This window comes from Leptodactylus fuscus, chromosome 5 (genome assembly GCF_031893055.1).
Source record: "Leptodactylus fuscus isolate aLepFus1 chromosome 5, aLepFus1.hap2, whole genome shotgun sequence".
Lineage (NCBI taxonomy): Eukaryota > Metazoa > Chordata > Amphibia > Anura > Leptodactylidae > Leptodactylus > Leptodactylus fuscus.
In genome coordinates this window covers 23,016,065-23,036,605 of record NC_134269.1, presented here as the reverse complement: position 1 = coordinate 23,036,605, position 20,541 = coordinate 23,016,065, and the positions used below count along the sequence as shown (strand labels likewise).

At 44.1% G+C, this 20,541-nt stretch overlaps 1 protein-coding gene across 1 annotated transcript in view; it reads left to right on the top strand.

Moving 5' to 3' along the window:
- Positions 1 to 20,541, top strand: part of COL5A3 (collagen type V alpha 3 chain) — a 130,446-nt gene that overhangs the window by 66,174 nt on the left and 43,731 nt on the right. The window contains exon 5 of the mRNA XM_075272630.1: positions 18,089 to 18,220. Coding sequence (XP_075128731.1) covers positions 18,089 to 18,220 — 132 coding nt within the window. The remainder of the gene's footprint in view (positions 1 to 18,088; positions 18,221 to 20,541) is intronic.

Sequence of the window (20,541 nt, the reverse complement as noted above, 5' to 3'; positions counted from 1 at the left end):
ACCTACAAGAGTACAACTACACAGACCTACAAGTGTACAGCTACACAGACCTACAAGAGTACAGCTACACAGACCTACAAGAATACAGCTACACAGACCTACAAGAGTACAGCTACACAGACCTACAACTGTACAGCTACACAGACTTACAAGAGTACAGCTACACAGACCTACAAGTGTACAGCTACACAGACCTACAAGAGTACAGCTACACAGACCTACAAGAATACAGCTACACAGACCTACAAGAGTATAACTACACAGACCTACAACTGTACAGCTACACAGAGGTACAATTGTACAGCTACACAGACCTACAAGAGTACAGCTATACATACCTACATCTGTACAGCTACACAGAGGTACAATTGTACAGCTACACAGACCTACAAGTGTACAGCTACACAGACGTACAACTGTACAGCTACACAGACCTACAATTGTACAGCTACACAGACCTACAACTGTACAGCTACACAGACCTACAAGTGTACAGCTACACAGACCTACAACTGTACAGCTACACAGACCTATAAGTGTACAGCTACACAGACGTACAACTGTACAGCTACACAGACCTATAAGAGTACAACTACACAGACCTACAAGTGTACAGCTACACAGACCTACAAGTGTACAGCTACACAGACGTACAACTGTACAGCTACACAGACCTATAAGAGTACAACTACACAGACCTACAAGTGTACAGCTACACAGACCTACAACTGTACAGCTACACAGACCTACAATTGTACAGCTACACAGACCTACAAGAGTACAGCTACACAGACGTACAACTGTACAGCTACACAGACCTACAAGTGTACAGCTACACAGACCTACAAGAGTACAGCTACACAGACCTACAAGAGTACAGCTACACAGACCTACAAGTGTACAGCTACACAGACGTACAACTGTACAGCTACACAGACCTACAAGTGTACAGCTGCACAGACCTACAACTGTACAGCTACACAGACCTACAACTGTACAGCTACACAGACCTACAACTGGACAGCTACACAGACCTAGAAGAGTACAGCTACACAGACCTACAAGTGTACAGCTACACAGACCTATAAGAGTACAACTACACAGACCTACAAGTGTACAGCTACACAGACGTACAACTGTACAGCTACACAGACCTACAAGTGTACAGCTACACAGACCTACAAGAGTACAGCTACACAGACCTACAATTGTACAGCTACACAGACCTACAACTGTACAGCTACACAGACCTAGAAGAGTACAGCTACACAGACCTACAATTGTACAGCTACACAGACCTACAACTGTACAGCTACACAGACCTACAAGAGTACAACTACACAGACCTACAACTGTACAGCTACACAGACCTACAAGTGTACAGCTGCACAGACCTACAACTGTACAGCTACACAGACCTACAACTGTACAGCTACACAGACCTACAACTGGACAGCTACACAGACCTAGAAGAGTACAGCTACACAGACCTACAAGTGTACAGCTACACAGACCTATAAGAGTACAACTACACAGACCTACAAGTGTACAGCTACACAGACCTATAAGAGTACAACTACACAGACCTACAAGTGTACAGCTACACAGACCTATAAGAGTACAACTACACAGACCTACAAGTGTACAGCTACACAGACCTATAAGAGTACAACTACACAGACCTACAAGTGTACAGCTACACAGACCTACAACTGTACAGCTACACAGACCTACAAGAGTACAGCTACACAGACCTACAATTGTACAGCTACACAGACCTACAACTGTACAGCTACACAGACCTAGAAGAGTACAGCTACACAGACCTACAATTGTACAGCTACACAGACCTACAACTGTACAGCTACACAGACCTAGAAGAGTACAGCTACACAGACCTACAATTGTACAGCTACACAGACCTACAAGTGTACAGCTACACAGACCTACAATTGCACAACTACACAGACCTACAAGTGTAGAGTTGCACATTCTTATAAGTATACAGCTTCACATTCCTACAACTGTATTGTTCCACAGTTGTACAGTTGTACAGCTCCATATACCTACCTGTATACAACTTCCAAGCCCTACAAGTGTACAGCTCCACAGTCCTACAGGTGCACAACTTCACTGTCCTACAGTTGTACTGCTCCAATGTCCTACAAATGTACATATCTACAGTCCAACAAGTGTATAGCTGCACAGTCCTACAAGTATACCACTCCACAGTCCTACAGGTGTATAGCTCCACAGTCCTATAAGTATACCACTCCATAGCCTTACAGGTGTACAGGTCCACAGTCCTACAGGTTTAAGGCTTCAAAATCCGACAAGTATACAGCACAAAAGTAATACAAAACTACAGCTCAACAGTCCTAGAAGTGAACAGCTCTCTTGTCCTGAAAGTTTATAGCTTCACAGTTCTACACGTATACAGTTCCTTAGTCACGTAAGTATACAGCCCCACAGTCTTATAAGTGCACAACTTCCTACATTGCACAGATTTACTGTACTGAATGTGGTTCTACAATCCTACACTACAGCTGTACAAGTATAGAACCCCACCATGCTACATGTATACAGTCCCTCAGTCCTGCATGTGCACATCTCTATAACAGTACAGTATACAGGTCCACCGCCCTAAGGTGTTCCCATATAGCTCCATCATCCACACAGTTTATAGCTTCCCAATCCTACAATGACATCATCAGCGACCAATCTGCAATGAGTCAATCCTGGTATACAGATGCCCCAGATCTGCGATGGTTCCAGAAGGGGAATGACAATGAATCTCTGGAGTCTCACTATCGGAATTACTTACTTGGCAACTACCTGATATAATGTCTTGGTTGGCTCCAAACCAGAGCTTCACTTTAATTGTAATAAATATACTATAATCCCCTCCGTGTAGTCTGGATATAGATATGACTCAAAGGCTTCCAAGTGTTTATTCCTAAATCTTGTGCCAAGATAAACATTTTTCTACATGTCCTCTCTGATAACATCGACTTTGTCTTATTTCGCTGCTAATCGATGACAGTGGGAAGTCTGGAGATGACTGGAGACCAGATCCTGACTCTTTCTATTGGAGTCCCAAGTAGTATCAGTAACATGATATCTGATTATTTCCATCCATCTCGTTGACAGTCATCTTCTACCCATTTTCCATACCTAATGTTCAGAAATAATATCATGGAAAGCTATGGATTAAGTGTCATGCCATAGACCCCACCCATTCTAATAGGACATGTCCCCATCCTAAGGTGTTTGAATCACAAATAATGTATGAGACCCTTCATCACACCAGTGAATGAGCATGGACCTCTAAACAAATACAGACCCAAGACCAGCAGTATAAACCTCCTAAATAACCACAGACCCCCTACACAAATACAGACCCAAGCTAAGGCCCTGGGCTAGTACAAACCTCCTAAATACCGTAACTGCAGACCCCAACTCAGATACAGACTCAACCAGATCCTAGACTAGTACAACTCCCATAAATAACCACAGGCCCCAACACAAATACAGACCCAAGTTAAGACCCTGGCCTAGTACAAACCTCCTATGTAACCACAAACCCCAACACAGATACAGACGCAATGAGATCTTAGACTAATACAACCCCCATAAATAGTCACAGGCCCCTACACAAATACAGACCCAAGGCCATACCCTACACTAGTACAAACCTCCTAAATAACTGCTGACCCCCACACAGATACAAACTCAACCAGACCCTAGACTAGTACAACTCCCATAAACAACCACAGGCCTCTACACAAGTACAGACCCAAGGCCATACCCTACACTAGTACAAACCTCCTAAGTAACTGTTGGCCCCTACACAATTACAGATCCAAGACCAGACCCTGGGATAGAACAAATCCCCTAAATAAACACACACCCTACACAAATACATACCCAACCAGACCCTAAACTAGTACAAACCTCCAAAATAGCCACAGACCCCTACACAGATACAGACCCTAGACTAGTACAAACCTCCTAGATAACCACAGTCCTCTATACAAATACAGGCCCAAGGCCAGACCCTACACCAGACCTACACAAGACCAGACCCTCCTAAATAACTTCAGATCCCTACACTAGTACAACCCCCATAAATAACTTCAGACCAAATACACAAATACAGAATGAAGACAAGACCCTACACTAGTACAAATACCCTAAATAACTGCAGACAGATTTTCGATGGCTTAAAATCGTGATGTTCGTGACGATGGCCGATGGAAGACTTTATTCTACCAAAAGAAGATGGGCCATGTTAGATAGTTTCGATGGGTGCTTGGCTGAAAATGTCAGTGTTTGCCATGATCAAACTCTTTTGTCTGGCCATAAGCTAGCTTGCTCAGACCAGCTGTGTTTTTTTTAACAAGTACACTGCCCCTGATCATCCAGTTTAGTTGTGGTAATGGTGGGATCATGAATGATCCCATCATGGATTGGACAGCCGTATTAAGTCATCCCTGGTCTTCAGCCTTAGATCCTCTTAGAAAAGTGCCCGGCCAGTGTTGGTGGTTCGTAGCCCTGTCCTGGAGAATAGATAGAGTTGAACCAAGAGTAGACTAACATATCTATGGTAAGATCATGAAGGCAATGGTGATAACAATATTGTAAATCAGGGAAAGTCCTGGAGGACACATTAAAGACATAGAGAGAAGACATAGCTGAAGATGTTGCCAAGACAATGGGGTTTCTTACTAATGTTTTCTGGTGTAAAAATTCTTCAGAACATAATGATTTGTACCCAAAAATATTCCATTTTATCCACTTTTCAACCACTTTTGGCAGGGCAGGGACACTTTGGACCAACAGATTTACTATAACATGTACCATAAAACTGCTATGAGTAATAACAGAAATGTTCACCAGTTCTTGGTTGGATTAGATCTCAATTCTGGCGTATGGGACCACCTGTGATGTACTCACAATACTAATGCACTGTTCTTACTAAATCTCCACCAATGAATGTAGTAAATCAGCGAAGTTCCCGAAAAGAGATGGCCGAACCTCTAAAGATTCATCTCTGTTTTTGAGTTTGAGTTTGGCCCAAAGAGTCTTCTCTTCAGGTCAAATAAATATATCACAAACCAGAAGTGAAATGATTATCCACTGGGGTCTCTTCAGTATAATAGATGGAGGCCCAGAAGAGGTTTGGAACAATAACAAGCAGTTATACTCACCTCTTCTGGGCATCCGCTGCTCCATTTGGGTCTTCTTTTGGTTGTCTAAGTGTCATGATGTTGGCGCACCCCATGCGAGCTCTCAGGCTCAATCACAGGTAAGACCAGGGTGCATGACATCACCCAGGAGGTCGGACCTGGACCCGGAGGAAGCACTGGATGCTGTGAAGATGTCCAGAAGAATCGATGGGGAGGTGAGTATAACTAGTTGTTTTATTTTACACCTTCCCTGGGCCTCCACCTTGGGTTTCTGAAGAAACCTAAGAGTATAATCATTTCATTTCACAGGTGACAAACCTCCAAAGTTTTGGGATTGCATTGAACATGAAACTTTTGGAAAATTTGGGTCAAATCTGGTTTGCTCATCTTTGGTCCTCAAGAAGAATAGACAAATCCAAAGACATAACCATAAGAATGTACAAGTTTTGGCTTCAGTCGGCTTGGGTTTCCCGTACATTCAGCTGGATTGTTTTCCTTGAAGTCTAGGATGTTCTCAAAGAAGTCCATAATGCTTTTCTTGTCTCGTCCTTTATTAAAAAGCAAAGAAAGTCCCATAGCCTTGACCTTTCTGGATGTCCCTTTTTTTATAGACAGATCATTGCATCTGGAGACTTTTTCCGAGTACTTTCATCCTTCCTTTATCCAGTGCCAGAGGGACATAATATTCATGGACGGCTGGATACTCCATACTGTGATAAAAAAGAGATTCTCTTCTACAAGTCTTAGATATCGGCCTATTTCTAGCCTCATGGTGGTTCCATATCCCAGTGGGCCATTGGCACAATATAAGTACTGTCCCTTTAAGAAAGGATCCCCCCTGTCAATCACTCAGTCATTGCTCTCGCTATAGTGACTTATTACTTCCTATTATACTACATAAATCTGCGATCTGCTATCTCCCTGTATCTGATTCCTCTCGTGAACTGTTGATACTGGCAGAACTATGCTCTGGCCGAGTTCCTAAAAATCTCTAAACTCTCTCGTGGTCAGGGGTTAGAGCTCCAGCTGGCCGTAGAAAGGGGGTGGAGGGGGGGGGGGGGGGGGGCTTTTTACAGAAATCACCGTATACTACTTATAAGAGAAATAATGGTCTTACGCTCTGGAGAATAACACTAATATAATAATGTGCTGCAGATATGAAGGCGGTGTTACATCGGGCCTGTGTATTGTATGAAGCCCTAGGAGAGAATTGTATATATCTAACGTATATATACCTTGGCCTCAATGGAGTATCAGTCACTATACATACCTACAGTCCTATGAAAAAGTTTGGGCACCCCTATTAATCTTAATCATTTTTAGTTCTAAATATTTTGGTGTTTGCAACAGCCATTTCAGTTTGATATATCTAATAACTGATGGACACAGTAATATTTCAGGATTGAAATGAGGTTTATTGTACTAACAGAAAATGCGCAATATGCATTAAACCAAAATTTGACCGGTGCAAAAATATGGGCACCTCAACAGAAAAGTGACATTAATATTTAGTACATCCTCCTTTTGCAAAGATAACAGCCTCTAGTCGCTTCCTGTAGCGTTTAATCAGTTCCTGGATCCTGGATGAAGGTATTTTGGACCATTTCTTTCTACAAAACAATTCAAGTTCAGTTAAGTTTGATGGTCTCCGAACATGGACAGCCCGCTCTCAAATGATCTGAAAACAAAGATTGTTCAACATAGTTGTTCAGGGGAAGGATACAAAACATTGTCTCAGAGATTTAACCTGTCAGTTTCCACTGTGAGGAACATAGTAAGGAAATGGAAGAGCACAGGGACAGTTCTTGTTAAGCCCAGAAGTGGCAGGCCAAGAAAAATATCAGAAAGGCAGAGAAGAAGAATGGTGAGAACAGTCAAGGACAATCCACAGACCACCTCCAAAGAGCTGCAGCATCATCTTGCTGCAGATGGTGTCACTGTGCATCGGTCAACTATACAGCGCACTTTGCACAAATAGAAGCTGTATGGGAGAGTGATGAGAAAGAAGCCGTTTCTGCACGTACGCCACAAATAGAGTTGCCTGAGGTATGAAAAAGCACATTTGGACAAGGCAGCTTCATTTTGGAAACAAAAATTGAGTTGTTTGGTTATAAAAAAAAGGCGTTATGCATGGCGTCCAAAAAGAAACAGCATTCCAAGAAAAACACATGCTACCCACTGTAAAATTTGGTGGAGGTTCCATCATGCTTTTGGGCTGTGTGGCCAATGCCGGCATCGGGAATCTTGTTAAAGTTGAGGGTCGCATGGATTCCACTCAGTATCAGCAGATTCTTGAGAATAATGTTCAAGAATCAGTGACGAAGTTGAAGTTACGCCGGGGATGGATATTTCAGCAAGACAATGATCCAAAACACCGCTCCAAATCCTCAGGCATTCATGCAGAGGAACAATTACAATGTTCTGGAATGGCCATCCCAGTCCCCAGACCTGAATATCATTGAACATCTGTGGGATGATTTGAAGCGGGCTGTCCATGCTCGGCGACCATCTAACTTAACTGAACTTGAATTGTTTGTCCAAAATACCTTTATCCAGGATCCAGGAACTGATTAAAAGCTACAGGAAGCGACTAGAGGCTGTTATCTTTGCAAAAGGAGGATCTACTAAATATTAATGTCACTTTTCTGTTGAGGTGCCCATACTTTTGCACCGGTCAAATTTTGGTTTAATGCATATTGCACATTTTCTGTTAGTACAATAAACCTCATTTCAATCCTGAAATATTACTGTGTCCATCAGTTATTAGATATATCAAACTGAAATGGCTGTTGCAAATACCAAAATATTTAGAACTAAAAATGATTAAGATTAATAGGGGTGCCCAAACTTTTTCATAGGACTGTATGTGGTCATGCCAAACCACCGACTCCAACTCCTCTATTTTCCTTTAGCCCGATTCCTTCATGATCAGCCATGATCAGTCAGAAGTAGTAAAGCTCCTCTAAGGCCCCATGCACATGTCCAAGTGTGCGGGCCAAGTGGAGGCCAACTGTTTTTAACAGAATACACTCGGATGACATCCAAGTACCTTCCGTGATAGATTCATTTCTATGGAGGCTTCTGATCCATTCTATTCCAGGACAGAACGTGCTCTGTTATCATCGGAACTGGACGAAGCTTTAGACGCCCCCTTGGAGGAGCCTCAGCCTGATCTTAGTCAGGAAAATACCCAGAGTCCCAGCACACCAACATTTTCTATCGTGACATGAGAGCCAACAAGTCCTAGTGACGCTTCCCTTTAAGGAAGATCATTAATGTGTTAAAACATTCCAAAACAAAGAGCAAAAGCCAAGAAATACATCTGCTGCTTAATGTAATTACTGCTGTGGAAGAGCGAAGGCTTCAGAGTACCACGTTCTCTCCTGAAGAGAGTCCATATCCCAACATGTAAACACGAGACCATCACACTGCCCCACTTGTCTTAGGCCTGAGAACATGACTCCCACTCAAGTCTCTGGACTATTCTGCTGCACTTGTCTAGATCCAAGAACATCCTAAAAACACCCACTTCTGGGTATGTTTCCATAAACCCTTGTGTTTTACTTGGTGCATGGAGGGAACGGAGTATTCAGGCCTTACTTGCCAACATTTGCATCCTCCTCTCCTGGAGAACAATGCTTGCGTAGAAGGCCATACCTTCATTGAATTTGCCAAGCCCACTTTGGTTGGTGTAGGATTTGACCAGTACACAAAGTGCCCATGCCACATGGTAAATGACAAAGGGCTCAGCCGATGCAGGACCGTTCCTTTTTAGGAGCCTCCAGGACATTGAGGTGGCCAATGTGGATCCAATGTTTTGCCAGAGTTGCTCCTTTAATGTTCTTCCTGATGGATCCTCTCATCAGCTGACTGTAGGAAGAAGAGAACAATGGCAAAGACAGATCCCTATGACCATCATGCTAGTAGAATCCTCCGTACGATATTCAGCATAGATGATGTAGGCAAATTTATTCTACGCTTGAGGACACTTCACAGAGAAGACTAGACTGACCTTCACCATATTGGCAGTCGTGCCGTACATGAGTAAAAAGTATTTCATAATTTGACAACAGATTATATGTCTAAAAATACAAATGGTGTGTTGCAAGTATGAAGTTGTATGACTTGGCAGGTCCAAAGTAAAATAGGAACAAAGCCCAAGAAAACCTTCCCTTCAGTTCTTCTAACTTGAGTCACCTAATATCTCATCCTAACGCTGATGCTTCATTGGACACGATGGGCACTGGAAAACATTTTGCAGATGTGCTGAGAAAATTTATATTCTTGAGTTAACACTGGTGCTTGAAATATGAGAGCTCAAGAAAAAACTCAAGTAATGTAACTCAGATGGGATAAAAAGTCAACCCAAGGCACTTGATGATGCAAGGACTTGGTGATATGGAGGAATAGTCCCTCAAAGATCCACACATCAGATCTGGAGACTATGATAGGTACACATAGGTGCCTTATTGGCAATCTAAAGCTCTCAGAGATCCAAGTATTGGATGGTCAATCATGTATGGACCATATAGATGCCCTACCACTAATCGAAAGCTCTCAGAGATCCAGGTATTGGGTGGTCAATCAGGTATGAACCATATAGGTGCCCTACCACCAAATAAAAGCTCTCAGAGATCCAGGTATTGGGTGGTCAATCAGGTATGGACCTTATAGGTGCCCTACCACCAAATAAAAGCTCTCAGAGATCCAGGTATTGGGTGGTCAATCAGGTATGAACCATATAGGTTCCCTGCCACCAAATAAAAGCTCTCAGAGATCCAGGTATTGGGTGGTCAATCAGGTATGAACCATATAGGTTCCCTACCACCAAATAAAAGCTCTCAGAGATCCGGGTATTGGGTGGTCAATCAGGTATGAACCATATAGGTGCCCTACCACCAAATAAAAGCTCTCAGAGATCCAGGTATTGGGTGATCAATCAGGTATGGACCTTATAGGTGCCCTACCACCAATCAAAAGCTCTCAGATATCTAGGTATCAGGTGGTCAATCGGGTATGGACCAGATAGTTGCTATACCACCAAACAAAACCTCTCAGAGATCCAGGTTTCGGGTTGTCAATCACATATGGAGCAGTTAGGTATCCTATCACAAATCAAAAGCCCTCACATACCCAAGTATTGAGTGGTCAATCATGTATGGGACAGATAGGTGCCTACCAACAATCAAAAGCCCTCAGAGATCCAGGTATTGGGTAGTCAGTTCTCATTGGGGCAGACAGGTAACCACCAACAATCCAAAGATCAAGAGATCCAGGTACCTGGTGATCCGGCAACTATGTATGAGGTAGATAAATTCACTTCTGGCAACTCATTTAACTCAACAGTCCAAGGATCTGTCTATATTCTTTCATGGAGCCTTTGTTAGCTATACCATATATGTGCTAAGTACCTAGTGGTGGTCATCCCCTCGCTACGTGACCAAGTGAACCTAGTTACCAAAGAGTCCATGAGCCCAATGGAAGAGGATGTATAGGGAAGGGATAAGGAGCTTTGGTGTGCAAATAATACCTTGTAACCTGGATCCATCACCGGAATCATGGGGAGTAGGGGAGCGTTAAAGTCCTACATAAAGGTCAGCAGGCTGGTGAGGAGCCTTGTAAGCCTTAGCGTAGGTGTCCATAACAGCTATGGGTCAAATTCCCATTGTGTATGTGTATTGACTGGGAAAATCAATGCGGAGCTAAATCTATTGCTAGCCCCTGACCATTGCAGACTGTTCTCTTTTCTTCCTCCCTGCCCCTTTTCTTCCTAAATACTTTAGATCACCAGGGAGAAGCTAAATGACTTCTCTGGCACTAGAAGCTTTGCACGCCTCAGTCATACTGCAGCCAACATGTAGGGTGGAGAGTGGGGTGAGAGGTTTGAAGGCTGCTACACCCCTATTAGAAGAACCTTCCTCTGGATTTCCCATACATCCAGATAGCGTAGCCTTATTTTCATGTAATATAACAACGTGCTTCAAGCAGCGGACGTCTAGAGTGCTTTACACTTTATGAAGTGACTGAAGCCTCTCGTTTTGTGATGTCACTTCTGGCACCACGTTCGGCCCCCCGGTCCCTCGCTTCTCTTTCAGACTACATGTATGTTTTATTTAGCTGAGAAATGATCACACTAAGGTTTTACTAGCCAAATAGGTCATTCTAGACCTAACTTGCTGCAAATCGTAGACTCCAGAGTCCAGGACAGATGGTAGATGAAGGATGACTCTATTACCTTCTACTGTTGTACTGTTTGTATGACTTTTACGTAGTAGGCAGCTCCAGATGCTTAAAGGGTTTTTCACCAACTAGAACATGAATGGCCTTCAAGTTGGACTAGTTCGACCAGGATTGTCCTTAGCGTGACTTAAGGTCTCTAAGACAGTCCATGTAGTGGAAGTGAAAATAATTCACCAAAGAATACGGTGGGAAAGGTGCAGTCCAGGGTGCCCAACTCATCTAGTGGTGGCCTGTAGACCCAAAAAAGTGTACAGACTTGTCCACCAGAGAATCAGATGATGTCGGTAATGGGGCCAGACTTTGATATAAATATGAGCACCAAAGGTCCAGTAGAAGACAACCCCATTAGAGTTGACTTTGGAACCTAAAAATTGCCACCTTTCCCATAAGATCTTCCTAGGCCTAGGCCTCTTACGCCTAACAGAAAATGGAGTCCTTGATAGGACCTTCCTCATCTTCAAGTTTAGAAGAACAGAATATGATTTTTAATAGTAATCTTTAAGGCCGTTGTTTAAAGGGGCTGTCCATGATTTGGTGCAAACTCATGGTGGGCTGGGGTGGTTGAAAAATATGACCTAGACAGCCATCCCCACCACTTTCCTGTCCAGTTCCCTTCCATGCCAGGATTTGATAGGCCAGAAGTGGAGAGGCTCGCATGACCGCTAAGACCTATCCCTAGCTCCAGCATTCACTGGGTCGGGAACCAGTGCTGTCATTCACAAACGTCACCAGTTCCTTAGTAGTCACTGAGGCCACTAAATTGACCTCATCAGTGATGTGGGCCTCTTTGTTTCTGAGTCCAGACAAGGAAGGGAAAATGGATGGAGATAGGTGAGTATGGGCGCCCAAGAGTTTGCCCTAAATCCTGGACAACCCCTTTGATGATCACGTATGGTCTACAGTGGTCATGAAGTTTTCAACATTTCCATTGACTCCCCAACTGTAAAGAACGGTGGGAAGTCAATTGACCACTAGCACTATCTTGTGAGGACCTACCAAGTAGCTCCTCATATCCCAGTTTTCAATGAAGATAAGGGGGTGGTGGTGGTGGGGGGTTCGAATATTAGGGATTAATTGTAGTCAGAACTAAACTCAATACCCCTGGTCACATGGCCGTCCTCCTCAGATGGTGAAAGAAGTCGCCTCATGACGTGCAGAACTCTCTGGTGAGGATTGGGGTTAATGAGTAAGCCTCAGTTGTTCCTATGGCTGAGGTCCAGCCCTGGATTCATTTCCGATTTTCCAGACCCCTGTTTTTTTTATTTAATGCCCACGGCGAATCAATGCTATTTGTCAGCTGCAGCTGTGTTGTATGGGAACGGCACATCAGGAGGATCAGGACCTGGAGCAGAGGATAGAGTTGGGGGGGGGGAGGTGTTGTGACATGAGGGCTGTCTGCAAATTCAGCAGTGTTTCCTTCTTGTAGACGCAGATTAGGTTTATGAGGTGACGTACAAGACACCTTACATGGTTAAGACCCAGGACCACTGCTGAGTGGGGTACTGGAGTTTTCCATACGTCTCTTAAAGGGCATGTATACTTTTGGATAATTTTATTAAAACATCGCTCCAGTACATCTAACATACAAAAAAAGCAACTTGTAATGGAAAAATCTCCTACTAGTCTGATTTTACAGCCCCTATACAGTCCCCTATACAAACCTATGGGTCTTCATGGTAACAGACTACAACAAATACTATGTAGTCTGATGCTGCAGGACACAATATTCCTTTCCATTTGACCGACTACTTATTCCTAACCTGCCAATGTTAGGAAGGGTATGTTGGTTGCAGGGGTGCAGCAGCCGTCCATACTGGGCCCTCGGCTCTGAGGGGGCCCTTTGCTCCATAAAATATACCCCTATTCTAAATGGTACAAAGTAGCAAGGGGCCTTATTACAGATTTTGCATTGGGGCCCAGGAGCTTCAAGTTATACCTCTGGTCTGCATAGGAGCTGCATACCCAAAACGGTAATAGATTGTTCTATAAGGCTATTTGCCAGGTTGCCTGATATATTTCAGATGCACTGGAGCAATGAAAGCCAATAAAGGGTAAATCCACTTTTGCTATAATTTTTGGGGCGTTTTCCCGCAGTGCATCGGTGCACAGAACTCACAAAGCTCACATAGTTTATGCAGTCATGACAGTCGCCGGGATACACATGGAAAACATAATATAAAGCTAAGTGTGGATCATACTGATATACCGTAAAATAAGGGGATAACTGCTACCATATGTCTCACTGCAGTGTATCTAGGAGTGTATGGAGAGGCAGATCAGCTGACCACTAGACTGGAACAACCAGCTGGATTCACATCATGGATGAGATGGTTAACTGGTCCTGAAGAGTGACATCTAGTGGTGAGAGAGGGAAGGACCATGGAAGGAAGGAATGTCTAATCTAGTGGTTCTTAACCAGGGTTCGATCCAACCCTAGGCCATATGCACGATTCATTTTGTGTACCAATAAAAAAAAATATACCAATGTCTTGAATTTGGAAAAAAATCATATTTGATTTATCACTAAAGAAGGGTTCGGTGAATGTGCATAAGAAACTGGTAGGTTCGGTACCTCAAACAAGGTTAAGAACCACTGGTCTAATCTATCTATCTATCTATCTATCTATCTATCTATCTATCTATCTCCCATCTATCTATCTATCTATCTCCTATCTATCTATCTATCTATCTATCTATCTATCTATCTCCTATCTATCTATCTATCTATCTATCTATCTATCTATCGATCTCCTATCTATCTATCTATCTATCTATCTATCTCCTATCTATCTATCTATCTATCTATCTATCTATCTATCTATCGATCTCCTATCTATCTATCTATCTCCTATCTATCTATCTATCTATCTATCTATCTATCTATCTATCTATCTATTATCTATCTATTTATCTATCTATCTATCATCTATCTAGCTCATATCTATCAATCTACAGTGTTGGCCAAAAGTATTGGCACCCCTGCAATTCTGTCAGATAATACTCAGTTTCTTCCAGAAAATGATTGCAATCACAAATTCTTTGGTATTATTATCTTCATTTAATTTGTCTTCAATGGAAAACCACAAAAAGAATTGTCAAAAAGCCAAATTGGATATAATTCCACAGCAAACATAAAAAAGGGGGTGGACAAAAGTATTGGCACTGTTTGAAAAATCATGTGATGCTTCTCTAATTTGTGTAATTAATAGCACCTGTTACTTACCTGAGGCACCTAACAGGCGGTGGCAATAACTAAATCACACTTGTAGCCAGTTGAAATGGATTAAAGTTGACTCAACCTCTGTCCTGTGTCCTTGTGTGACCACATTGAGCATGGAGAAAAGAAAGAAGACCAAAGAACTGTCTGAGGACTTGAGAAGCAAAATTGTGAGGAAGCATGAGCAATCTCAAGGCTACAAGTCCATCTCCAAAGACCTGAATGTTCCTGTGTCTACCGTGCGCAGTGTCATCAAGAAGTGTAAAGCCCATGGCACTGTGGCTAACCTCCCTAGATGTGGACGGAAAAGAAAAATTGACGAGAGATTTCAACGCAAGATTGTGCGGATGGTGGATAAAGAACCCCGACTAACATCCAAACAAGTTCAAGCTGCCCTGCAGTCCGAGGGTACAACAGTGTCACCCCGTACTATCCAGCGTCAGCGTCTGAATGAGAAGGGACTGTATGGTAGGAGACCCAGGAAGACCCCACTTCTTACCCAGAGACATAAAAAAGCCAGGCTGGAGTTTGCCAAAACTTACCTGAGAAAGCCAAAAACGTTCTGGAAGAATGTTCTCTGGTCAGATGAGACAAAAGTAGGAAAAGGCATCAACATAGAGTTTATAGGAAAAAAAAGAGGCCTTCAAAGAAAAGAACACGCCCCCTACAGTCAGACATGGCGGAGGTTCCCTGATGGTTTGGGGTTGCTTTGCTGCCTCTGGCACTGGACTGCTTGACCGTGTGCATGGCATTATGAAGTCTGAAGACGACCAACACATTGTGCAGCATAATGTAGGGCCCAGTGTGAGAAAGCGGGGTCTCCCTCAGAGGTCAGGGGTCTTCCAGCAGGACAATGACCCAAAACACACTTCAGGTCAGCACTAGAAAATGGTGGTGAGAGAAAGCCCTGGAGACTTGTAAAGTGGCAGCAATGAGTCCAGCCCTGAATCCCATAGAACACCTGTGGGGGAGGGGGAGAGAGCTCTTGGTGGCAGTTTGGAGAAGGCCCCCTTCACATCTCAGGGGGGACCTGGAGCAGGAGCCAAAGAAGAATGGTCTAAGATTCCAGCAGAGCCTTGTAAGAAACTCATTGCTGGTTACCGGAAGCGGTTGTGCGCAGTTATTGTGTCTAAAGGTTGTGTTACCAAGTATTAGGCTGAGGGGGCCAATACTTCTGTCCGGACCATTTTTGGAGTTTTGTGTAAAATGATCAATGATTTGACTTTTTTTTTCATTCTCTTTTGTGTTTTTTTCATTGCAAGCAAAATAAATGAAGATATTACCAAAGAGTTTGTGCTTGTAATCATTATCTGGAAGAACACGAGTATTATCTGACAGAATTGCAGGGGTGCCAATACTTTTGGCCAACACTGTAGATAGATAGATAGATAGATAGATAGATAGATAGATAAGAGATAGATAATATTCTCATTCTTTACATTGAAGGATTTCTACACCCCCTACCCTCCATTTTCTTACACCCACCTGTGATGTAGAATCTTCTATCTGGTTAATCTGCTGTAATACAGTATATAGCTATATACCACCCCTCAGCATTATGTATCTGTACTATGTAAGGTATTCCATCTGCACAGAGTGCCTGTGATATATCCATGAATGTGGCCGGTCCTAGACAGCAGGGAAATGTCTATGAGTCTATTAGAGAGTTTCAGAACTTTCCATTGTATTAAAGACATGAACGCGTGTGATCTACACTTACCGGCCACTTTATTAGGTACACCTGTCCAACTGCTCGTTAACACTTAATTTCTAATCAGCCAATCACATGGAGGCAACTCCGTGCATTTAGGCATGTAGACATGGTCAAGACAATCTCCTGCAGTTCAAACCGAGCATCAGTATGGGGAAGAAAGGTGATTGGAGTGCCTTTGAACGTGGCATGGTTGTTGGTGCCAGAAGGGCTGGTCTGAGTATTTCAGAAACTGCTGATCTACTGGGATTTTCACGCACAACCATCTCTAGGGTTTACAGAGAATGGTCCGAAAAAGAAAAAACATCCAGTGAGCGGCAGTTCTGTGGGCGGAAATGCGTTGTTGATGCCAGAGGTCAGAGGAGAATGGCCAGACTGGTTCGAGCTGATAGAAAGGCAACAGTGACTCAAATAGCCACCCGTTACAACCAAGGTAGCCAGAAGAGCATCTCTGAATGCCGCACAGTACGTCGAACTTTGAGGCTACAGATGGGCTACAGCAGCAGAAGACCACACCGGGTGCCACTCCTTTCAGCTAAGAACAGGAAACTGAGGCTACAATTTGCACAAGCTCATCGAAATTGGACAATTGAAGATTGGAAAAACGTTGCCTGGTCTGATGAGTCTTGATTTCTGCTGCGACATTCGGATGGTAGGGTCAGAATTTGGCGTCAACAACATGAAAGCATGGATCCATCCTGCCTTGTATCAACGGTTCAGGCTGGTGGTGGTGGTGTCATGGTGTGGGGAATATTTTCTTGGCACTCTTTGGGCCCCTTGGTACCAATTGAGCATCGTTGCAACGCCAAAGCCTACCTGAGTATTGTTGCTGACCATGTCCATCCCTTTATGACCACAATGTACCCAACATCTGATGGCTACTTTCAGCAGGATAATGCAATGCCATGTCATAAAGCTGGAATCATCTCAGACTGGTTTCTTGAACATGACAATGAGTTCACTGTACTCCAATGGCCTCCACAGTCACCAGATCTCAATCCAATAGAGCATCTTTGGGATGTGGTGGAACGGGAGATTCGCATCATGGATGTGCAGCCGACAAATCTGCGGCAACTGTGTGATGCCATCATGTCAATATGGACCAAAATCTCTGAGGAATGCTTCCAGCACCTTGTTGAATCTATGCCACGAAGAATTGAGGCAGTTCTGAAGGCAAAAGGGGGTCCAACCCGTTACTAGCATGGTGTACCTAATAAAGTGGCCGGTGAGTGTATAATGTTATGGTACAGACATATGGAAGTAATAATATAACAATATGACTAATTCTATAGGCTGACCCTTCTACAAGGGAGCGGTTACTATATAAGCTCTTAAAGGGGCAGGACGGCACCAAAATACTATACAGGATGGTAACTTATTAGATGAAGATACCACATAGTAGGGTTACTACAAGATGTCTTAGTGCTCGTTCACACGGGGCAAGAGGGGGCGAATTTTGACACTGAATCCAGCCTAAAATCGGCCCCCTCACAATAGAGGTCTATGTAGTAGGGCCTGCTCCAGAGCGGGAAGCCGCGACTGTCAGAAGCCACGACAGTCACGGCAGGCGCATTTTGGTGCTATTCTGACGCAGCTTCCCACGTCAAAATCAGGACCAAAATACATGGTCACTAGCCCCGTGTGAACTAGCCTTTATTGATGGCATATCATCTCTGCTACATCTGTAACTCTTCTTTACCTGCCTCACATTATATGGGGTTCTCTTTTTAGGGTGAAATCCAGCAGCTGTTGCTCGTGGCAGACCCCAGAGCCGCGTATGACTATTGTACCACTTACATGCCCAACTGTGATGGCGCTCTCGTCTACGCTGTACAGGCCCAGGACCCTGAATTCCCTGACCAGGTAAGGAGAACAACAACATTGCCATGTAAAGTGATTTAAAGGAGAACAATCCTCTAAATGTGTCTGATTACTGGGGGTCCAAACTCTAGGGCCCCTGTGTCTATGGGGCGATGTCTGCTGTATGTGAATAGAGCAGTGACATGTCTGTGTGATCATGACTCTATTCAGAGGTACGCGTGACCCCCGATCTCATGATTGCTGGGGGTCCCAGAGGTCAGACATCAAGGTATGAGATAGATAGATAATAGATAGATAGATAGATAGATAGATAGATAGATAGATAGATAGGAGATAGATAGATAGATAGATAGATAGATAGATAGATAGATAGATAGACAGGAGATAGATAGATAGATAGATAGATAGATAGATAGATAGATAGATAGATAGATCAGTAGAACAATTATCCTTAAGAGGTTAGGTAAGGTTCTGGACCCCAGTGCAATCTCTATAACATGCTTCTTATGGATGTACCAGGGGAATGGCCGAGGCCCAACCACTACCTTTGCACCCACTGTAGCTACTCCCCCAGACAGGCGGGGGCGCCCCTGTGACACCCTGCACGCATTGTGGGTGGTTCCCTTATAAAATACTATTTTTTATTTATTTGCTCGCTTCGTAAACAGAAAAGGATGGAAATAAACTCAGAGAATAGAATTTTTTGGCACCCGATTATTTTTGGCCTAGAGAAAAACTGACCCTCTAGTCAGAGGCCAACATGCGACTGGTTAAACTACGAAAGGACCCCTCGGTTCCCACCAGCCAAGGCAGGCGTGAAATGGAAAGGATTTTGGCAGGGGCAGTGCCGGTGCTCGGAGCCAGGGTTTTCATTCAGCAGATGGGATGTCCGGGCCGCCCCAGCTGGAATGGTAACAGCTGGTTCGCAGGGCTGGGTCTCCTTGTGTATCATTCACACGAGCGTGAGTCACGGCACTGGCATGTGCAACTGGGAGGCAGCAAGGAAAACCAGGCCTGGGAGATGTGTCATGGGGACCCCCGGAGAATAGACCCCTCAGTTCACAGCTCAGCAGTAATGTAGCAGTGTACCGCAGATGGCGTGTGTAAATATACAGAATATTTGCCAGACGGGGATGATGGATTTTATTAAGGGTCACAGAATGTAAAAAATCTTGTGGCCTCCGTCAGAGATTACAAGTCTCCATATAAGAGGCAAAATGGGGTATTAAAGGGGAGGAAACCTATTATCAAACACCCTACTAGTTTATAAAGTGGGGTCTCAACTTAGGACCCCTATCCATTCCCTCTGGATGTCCTGGCAGGGATATGCATTAGATGAAAAGCCTCTTTCAGTAGACAACGTGCAGTACTCCACTTACCCTGACGGGGCGCTGCAGGTGATTTGAACACTTGTGGCCCGAATTCTTCTACAGATTATACTCATACTTGATAACTTGAGCAAAATGGCATCTGGGCAGGGGCGTAACTACCGTGGTAGCAGCAGTAGCAGCTGCCACAGGGCCCGGGCCATTAGGGGGCCCGGTGACAGCCGCTACCGCTGCGTTTTTTTTTTTTTTTTTAAGTTCGTTACGGGCCCTATTCACTTGCCGATCCTGGCTGGGCCGGGATCGGCAAGTGACACTGCGGGGCCCACAGAGGCTATCATTATACTCGGGGGTCTTTGCAGACCCCCGAGTATAATGATCGGCGGACCGGAGAGGTAAGGTAACATAAAAAACAGTGTTACTTACCTCTCCACGATCCTGCCAGGCCTCCGTCATTCGTGTCTGACGTCACATGACCCAGGCCAGCTTCCCGGGTCATGTGACGTCTGACGTCATTAAAGCTGGACCAGAGCGGCAGCCGACAGGAACAGGTAAGCAACTATCTCTGTTCTTTTAATGGTTTTAATCCCCCGGGTCTCCGATTATTATACTCTGGGGTCTTTTCAGACCCCAGAGTATAATAAATGTTTATAGGTGTCCACAGTGGGACATATGGGGACACTATGGGGGATAATACTGTGTGTGCAGGGGACACTATTGGGGATAATACTGTGTGCAGGGCTTACTAAGGGACATAATACTGTGTGCAGGGCTTACTAAGGGACATAATAGAGTGCGGAGGAGGGGGTCAGTCAAGGTCTTCGGCATCGGTTTGGGGAGGGGGGGCCCCATGTCAAAAGTTCGCCACAGGGCCCCACCATTCCTAGTTACGCCACTGCATCTGGGCCAACGTACATCTCATGGAGCAGAAATGTTTCCCATAGCTTTGCCCCTTTCTAAAGAACGTTTAATTTTGAGGTTTACCATACCCCATTTTGGGCATGTCATACCCCCCTTTTTGGACATGTCATAAAATGT